The following is a 7,775-nucleotide window of genomic DNA, read 5'->3' on the forward strand; positions in this document are numbered from 1 at the left end:
TGGACCCTGCGGTGGCTGTCCCAGATCCTCTGTCTGCACCTTGCCCATGACTGTTATTCCAATCCAAAATGTTTCTAAATAATCATATTATCAAATATAAATTATTCAAATTATTGTTTACAAAAGTGTACGTCACTGACCGCACTAGCAGTAAGCCGGTACCCCCCCCCCCCCCCATTATTTTTTTTAATAATGGCAGTTTTACATTGCAAACATTTTTGAATGTGTGGAAATCGCTGGGTGATCACACTAAGAAGTCTGTAACTTTATGTGCCAAATGGAATGAGATTATCTTTAAATACAGCAAACGTATATAGTTAACAACAAATAGAGCTGAAAAATTTCACGTTGAAATTCCAAGCGGCTGCTAAGAAAACAGCAACAAAAAAAAAACCTCTAGAGGGTTACTTTTTTTTTTTTTTGCCTCACTCTGTACATTAACTTTTCAGGTGCTCTCTGCTCCTTCACAGTATCCCAGTGTGACCATGGGGCAGGCTGAGCTCTCTGCATCTATCCTTCATTGCTCAGCTTCTCCATTAACAGTTCTGCAACAATGGCCTAAGAGGCTGGGGTCTCCTAGCTCAAGGCATCCTATCAACTAACTCCACCTACTCACGGGCATCTCCACTCATTGTCAGCAAGCAATGACAGAGGCTAAAGAGGATTCTAACTTACTTTCTGTCTCAAGCTGGACCTGAAGTATCCCCTAGCAGTTTGGTTTCTCAATGAATATGCATGTTAGAGCTGTGTGCAATGAAAGCAGTGCATACAAATCTATCACATGCATATTCATTGTGAATACTTTGGAAACCAGAGTTGCTAGGAAGCATTTCAGGACTGATCTGACTGTTGAGGGACCTTAATTCTGTGAACAGCAACTAGAAACAGTGAGAGGCCCAAAGAGCAGACAACTCCAGTTTTCAAAGCATTAAAAAATATACAGGAGTTTATTAGAAATATTTACAAAAGGTATGGAATCGATTACAAATAAGGTCAGAGAGAAGTAAAAAAACAGCAATCTATTCAGAGAACCAGCTCTATTTAAAAGCCTCATCTATGTGTACTCAGAGCCATATTGCCTGTGCATAGGTACACGTCTACTGCAGAAACACCAAAGGCCAGCATTCACCACTTATTTGCTGATTTCACCTCCGTTTGTGTTGCCATTACTCCTTCCCAACCTGCAGGGCACCCCATTGCCTTAGCAAAAGAAACCCCTTTTCCCCTGTTCCAGAATTACTTCCCACCCCGAGTCAAGTCTGGAAAGTGGTAGGCATCTTTTCATCCATTGGTCCTTTGAACCAGTGAAAAAAAAAAATCTATCTTCATAGTCTCTGTAAGCCACCCCCACTTCCAATCCACAGTAGCACCTCAGGTAGGGAAAAACTCATCAGCTGCAACCTTCACACACCAAAAGGAAGAGCTTGACGCCGCCTTTTGCCGAAGGACAGAGCTCCTTCCAGACGTCCCTGTTCTCTTCCAGTTTCAGGAGCTCCTATGAATAGAATCCATTGGAAGAGAAGAAGACGGGACAGAGAGACAGAGAAGAAGACCAGTCAATTAGTAGCTATGGTGATGCTGCACATAGAGAGCTAGAGGGGTGAGAGGCTACCCAGGAATGAGACCTAGCTATACTTCACCTGTCGTTTCATGAAGACTATGCTCGTAGATTCTTCAGCCTCAGGGCCCCCAGTGAGGTAGAACTGTTTCACCTGCTCCGCAATAAGACTGCATCTGGTAGGGGAAAAAAAAACAACAAAAAAAAACAAACAAAGGATATTACCCCAGCATCAAACAGCTGTCATAGGTTAGCTAAGACTGGAATCAGAAGAGTACAACAGCAGACTGGAGGTGATGGAAAGGGTCAGAGACCCACCTCTGTGAGCTCACCCAGGGTCAGACAAATTAAATATCCCATCCAGAGAGAACAGCAAACCAATAGATAATACTGCCTCCCCCGAAAAAGGAAAACAGCCTTACCTAACATAAAACTCTGCACTAGCTCTGCCAGCACTGGTGGTGTTGCGAGCAAGACCAAGGAGCACTGGCTGACTCAAAGTTGAGAGAGGAAGATTCACCTGAAGTGGGGAGTGGAGAGAGGTAGGTTAGGATGACTTGTATCACCATCAGGACCAGAGGAAATACACTCTTAAGTTCTGACTCTCCATAACAGCCCCTTAATTTTTCAGAGCTTTCAATGCAGGAGCCTCCCTGCAATGTCATCCTCAGCATGGCACCGACAAATCACAAGATGGGTGTCCCTCTGACCACAAGGAGGAGAGAGGGAGGAGGTTACACCCCTTGGAATGAGATAGTGATACGATACAACCATCAGCAGACATAAAGAATTCTTAACTATTTACCAAGCAACATGCACAGTATTGACATAATCCATCACCCCACCAGCATATGTGCCATGTGCTGTCCCCCCTCCCACCTCACCTCATCTCGGATCTCCACCAGAATAGAGGAGAAAAGCTCCTTAACCACCAGATCCTCTGGGAGGTCATCAAGGTTGATCAATTCTTCCGGGACACCTCTAGCCACTGCCTGAAACACACAAGCCATAAAGGTCTGTTTTATATGTCCTCTCTGTCAGGCATATGTGTCAAACCAGGGGCTGGGGTGATGGAATCTCAGGATGCTTGCCTATTAAGTGTAAGAAACGATTTTGGGCAATTTGGGGAGTTTATATACAATCTATATCTTCTTGAGCACATAGCTTAATACTTAATGAGCTGGATTTGTAACTGGTGACACCATACTACCACACTGATGCTGCCTTTACAATATTGCAGCAGGGGGGAGGGATCTGGGAGGGGGGGGGGAGATGCTGGGAGGCCTTTGTTCAGACTGTTTTCATTTTTTCCTGCCATGTTGTAGTTATCTGGTGGAGAGCTATAAGAACAGGACTGGTGGATTCGTCAAGATGTTGCCTTGTTACTATTGTCTGTTATGAACTTTGGGGGGGAAGGAGGAGGGAAGTTGGGGGTTAATTTTCTCAAAATATGTACCAGACTCGCTTTGTACTTTACATGCTTTTATCTGCTCAAACATATTTTCAATAAATTACCTGTAAAAAAAAAAAAAACAGGGGCTGGAATTTCCAATTCCCTCTCTACCCTATACCGGAAGTTGCTGCATATGTAACTGAAATTCATATGACTCTGTACCGTGGAGTAAATCCAACAATGCATGCATCCAAACACAAACCAACAATGTTGCTCATCTGGCCAGGCTGAAGAACACACAGGAATTGCTCTTATAAGATACTTATATGTTTCCAAGTCTGGCCATGTGGAGTCTTTTTTTTGTTTTTTTTGATTGGTTGTTTGGTTGTTTTACTTTCAGAGGCTGATCGGTTTAAAAGCGATACTGATATCGTCACGTGTGCCTTGGGGGGAGAAGTACTGGATCTCTCCCTCATCTAGGAATATGGCACTAACACCAGACTACTGGAGTCAGAGTCGGAAGCAATTTTGGGTAGAGCCAACTTGGTAGAAATATACCGACTCCGGCTTAAAAAAAAACCCCAAAAAACCTTACATTACAATATACGGTAAATGCATCATTTTATACCTATATATTTTTGCCTGGGATCTAAAGTACTGGTAAATATAAGTTATACTTACCAGTACTTTACATCCAAAAAATTTAAAGCCTAATATCAGTAGGAGCTGGAGTCGAAGGTTTGGTGTACCAACTCCACAGCCCTGCTACTAACCTTGGGCTCAGGGTGTCCACCTGGAATGTCGATGAGACCTGGGGCCTCCCCAACATGCAAACTTCGACGCAGAAATACAAAGTAATCGTCAGCAGTGTGAAGCATGGCTCCCACGCCTAAGGGCTCAGCCAGGTAGGCTTGGCTGTCTTCAAAGTCCGCCTGCCCTTGCTGCTGCAAGTAGGCTGCCTGACTGGACCAGTTGGTGCCGATGAAATCCCGGTAGCAGGTCAGCCCAAAGCGGAAGATCAGCACACCCCTCTCCATTGCCACAGAGTGCACTCGAAATTTAGAGCCATTAAAAAGCCAGGGTTTGTTGCGGCAGCAATTCTCCCAGATAGCTGCGATCTGGGGCTCATATTCCGGCAGGATGCAGCGGTTATAGCGAGGGGAGATTTCCACTCGCACCATGTCCTCTGTAAATCCCGCCTGGAATGGGCACTGGAACATGATGGAGATCTCAGGGTCCATCGCAGCGCCTGAAATGAAGGACACTTAATCAGGCTGCACCCTCAGGCCCTGTAGTCACAAACCCATCTGAAAGCAAACCACAAAGAGACAGTGAGTTCCACTAAGCCAATCCAAATGCCTGCTAGTCCAAGCAACCTCAGCCCAGATCAGTGGCTATTGCTGGAGTGAATATTCCATTTTGATGAAAGTGAATAAATCTCTGCTTTGCATCTGGGCTAGGCTGAGTAAAACCTGGTTTTAATACCATTGCAAGCTGGGTGTTACAGTACTAGTTCTTCTACAAACAGTAGGATTAAAAAACCTTGATGAAAAAAGAGGAAAAACACTGGGTCTGGGCTGGTCCAGAAAAGTGAGAACCATATGGTTTTAGAGGCAAGATGGCAAAGGCTAGATAAGTCAGCTACTGTTGCACACAGAGACGATGGAGGAGTAGCCTAATAGAGTAGCGGACTGAGAACCAGGGAAGACTGGTTCAAATCCCACTGAAGCTCCTTATAATTTTGGGTGAGTCACTTAATCCTCCATTGCTTCAGGTACAAACTTAGACTGTAAGCCCTTTGGGGACTGGAAAAATACCTACTATACCTGAAAATAACTCACCGTAAGCTACAGCTGAAAAATAATCCAAAATTTCTTCACTACACTCCAATTAAAAAAAAAAAAGCAAAAACATGAAAGAAAAGAGCTGACCCGCTGATCACAGACAGCAACAAGCATTCCAAGTCCCAAATCTATGTGATCATACCCAATGTTCCCTTAGCGTGGTAGGATGAGGGGAATCCTCTTCTCTGGCTGGTCATGGAATTCCCCGCAGCTCTGAGCCACTCACTAGTGGCAACTGAACGTACTGGATAGAGAGGAAGGAAGCAAAAGCAGCTCAACACCTGCACTGAGGTGGGAGGGCAGTCTTTGGAGCACAGAAAGAATGTGACAAGAAGGGTGCAACAGAGAAGATCCCATCAGTGACTCAATAGCTTTAGTGCCCTTAGGGCTAGATTCAGTAAATCGCAACGATTGAAAAAAAATTATGCAACGAGTAGTATTCTATAAAGGGTAGCCAAACTGCGCCAAATCTGTCTGTATTTATGCCTGCAGAAATCTTTTACATGGCACCTAAATTAGGAGTGGATCAGGCGTAATCTATAAAAACATGCAAAACTCACAGGAACACCCATAAAATGGCCCCCCAAACATGTAGAAAACAAAGTGCACATAACTCCAAATTAAGGCAATTAATGCCAATAATTGGCTGTTAGCAGCCAACTATTGATGCTGACTGGTTAATTCAGTGGCACGCGCAATTCAGCTATGTGCACTGATTTGTATGCGCAACTTTTGTCACCATATATAGAATCCGGGGGTTAGAGAGCTCCTTCCCTGGCCACGCCACTGTAAAACCTTCCAGCCCCAAGGCTGAGAAACCAGTTAGTAAAACTTTAGCTCCGGGATGGCTCAGGATGTGGATTTCTACAGGCAAACAGAACTGGATTCTCTCTCTCAGACTACCTCATTGGTAGCTGGGGGGAGGAGGGGATAGCCAAGTGGTTAGACCAATGGACTTTATTTTGTGTCTATGAGGAAACAACAGAGTACATATTTCCCTTTATGAACTTGGGTGAGTCATCTCATATGCTTACTTAGATTATAAGCTCTTTAAGGAAGGAACTTGCAGAACCTGAATTTAACTTAGGCCACTATATAAATGCCAAATGTATAAGAAGGACAGGAGAAACCAATGACTAGCTCTTGTATATGAGTAAGAAGACTAGGAGTAGCCCAATACATACATTTCAGCCAGGTCTGGTTTATTCCTACAACACAGATTCCCAAATCCTTATTTACCACCCCAGAAATGTTTTAGGTGGGGGTCCACACCCATGTAAACAAAGTTTTGAATGTATAACAAACAGTGTGATAGACATTTGCAAAAGAATTTAAACTTGTAGTCAGACCTGCCACTTAACCACAATCCAGGCGGGTGATTTGGGTCACTCCTAAATTCCTTACATAACAAAATTTTTTGCATACCACATCGGTCAGTAGCTCTGAATGGTTTACAGAACAATAACTATTAAAAATGATACCTTACATCAGTTAGCTAGGCTCCTTATGTAATTGTTTTTTAAGAATTGAAATGCTTCTGAAATAATCAGATGCACTATGGGATCTGCACAGCTGATTTCAAGGATAGAATCTGGGGACAGGAACTGCAGCTTTGCGTACCCTCCTGGTAATAAGAGAGTGAAGTCCTTTTATTTTGTGCTAGGATAGGACGCTGGGGAGACAGGTATAAAAAAAAAAAAAGGAAAAAAAAAAAGACTAACATGCAGGCAAAACCACAGCATAGTGAATACTGCATCCAGCCCTGAGCTATTACTCCAGACAGCCAAAGGTTTACCTTCACAAGGTACAGAACCTTCAGGTGGGTTTTTCAGACATGCTGGTGGGTGAAAGGAGAGCCAGTCAACCCCCCTCCCCCCATTATGAGTACATGTACTGGGTGAAGGTGAAGGCTGCACTCTTTTTTTAGTCCCCTTGGCCTTTTCCAGAATCTTTCTGGCCCATATAAGTCCAACTTAAACCTCTGTCCCACTCATTAAAAGGAATAAAGTCATGCCCTCTCCTCATCCGAGGTCCCTCTGCCTTTAACTACTTCCCTACTTTTCTGCGGACTTTAGGGAAGAGGTAGAGCTTTTTGTATGTGCAAAAAATTACCCTTACCAGTAATACAATCCCAGTCCAAGGTTGTCAGTCTATTAATACTGCTCTATCTAAACCCCACCGTTGCCCTGCAATGAAAAAAGAGAAAGGGAGAGCTACCTCTGTTTTTGAAATCTAGTATAGTAGTCTCCTATCTTCTCATTTAACATTTGTACGTTGTTTGTTTGGTTGTTTTTTTTTTTTTTTGCCCTTGCCAGTCGCCAGACCCTCTCTCAGCTAGTTGCTCTGTTAATTGTCCAAGCTCCCCCATCCTCTGGAATCGCTCCTGCTTTCCATGGGGTTAACTGAGGCGCACAGGGAGAAGATCAAATGACATGACTCACCCCCAAGAACACAGAATCTGATATTAGAGATAGAGAACAGGGGATTCAATCTGAGCTTGGTTCTTTCTTGCGTCTTGCACTTCCCCCCTCCCCGCATCTCTTCCCCTGGCTGCCTGCAACAGACACACACTTCCCTGCCCTACCATTCTTACCAGTCCACAAGCTGCACCACCACCAGTCACACAGTAGCAGCAGGCGAGGCAAAACCGGAAGTCCGCGAGTCTGCAATTGGCTGGGACTTCACCTCTGACCTGCTGATGTCACAATATAATGGGTAGACCTGCCCTCCCTGCAGGGATCCTTTTTCTCAGTCAGTGGCAGGTGAAATGAGACTCGGTGTTCTGTTGCTGCATTTTTTGTTTTGGGAGGTTGGGGAGTGTTGGCAAATAGGCTCCAGATTTGCCCAACATACTAATTCAATCCTGACGTCACTTCTGTACAGATTTGTATTTCGTATTGTTATAGTGCATTCATTCCCTACGAAAAACAGGACTTCAAGTTCCTACATGCAGTTGTGTAAATCAAGGACTGGATGAAAA

General features: G+C 44.1%; 1 protein-coding gene across 6 annotated transcripts; it reads right to left on the reverse strand.

Moving 5' to 3' along the window:
• Nucleotides 1-936: 936 nt before the first annotated feature.
• Nucleotides 937-7,477, reverse strand: NUDT22 (nudix hydrolase 22). Of its 6 annotated transcripts, none has more exons than XM_030218466.1 (6): nucleotides 7,389-7,477; nucleotides 3,725-4,258; nucleotides 2,443-2,550; nucleotides 1,981-2,078; nucleotides 1,641-1,734; nucleotides 937-1,495 (listed from the first exon to the last, which is right to left on the reverse strand). In XM_030218466.1, exons 2-6 carry the CDS (start codon nucleotides 4,190-4,192, stop codon nucleotides 1,391-1,393), a joined length of 873 nt encoding a protein of 290 aa, XP_030074326.1. In that variant the 5' UTR covers nucleotides 4,193-4,258; nucleotides 7,389-7,477; the 3' UTR covers nucleotides 937-1,390. The 6 variants fall into 6 exon arrangements, with proteins under 6 accessions (XP_030074326.1, XP_030074330.1, XP_030074331.1 ...); XM_030218470.1 differs by having other exon boundaries at nucleotides 3,725-4,200; nucleotides 7,389-7,464; XM_030218471.1 differs by lacking the exon at nucleotides 7,389-7,477 and adding an exon at nucleotides 7,237-7,311 and having other exon boundaries at nucleotides 3,725-4,200.
• Nucleotides 7,478-7,775: the final 298 nt, after the last annotated feature.

The sequence above is a fragment of the Microcaecilia unicolor genome, chromosome 11, assembly GCF_901765095.1.
Source record: "Microcaecilia unicolor chromosome 11, aMicUni1.1, whole genome shotgun sequence".
Lineage (NCBI taxonomy): Eukaryota > Metazoa > Chordata > Amphibia > Gymnophiona > Siphonopidae > Microcaecilia > Microcaecilia unicolor.

Coding starts and splice junctions, on each gene's coding strand:
- NUDT22 (XM_030218465.1), bottom strand. CDS start 4,992: ATGACCAGCCAGAGAAGAGGATTCCCCTCATCCTACCACGCTAAGGGA. Junction 1,735..1,980: donor AGTGCAGAGTTTTATGTTAG/GTAAGGCTGTTT, acceptor TTCCCCTACCAG/ATGCAGTCTTATTGCGGAGC. Junction 1,496..1,640: donor TAGTCTTCATGAAACGACAG/GTGAAGTATAGC, acceptor TTCTATTCATAG/GAGCTCCTGAAACTGGAAGA.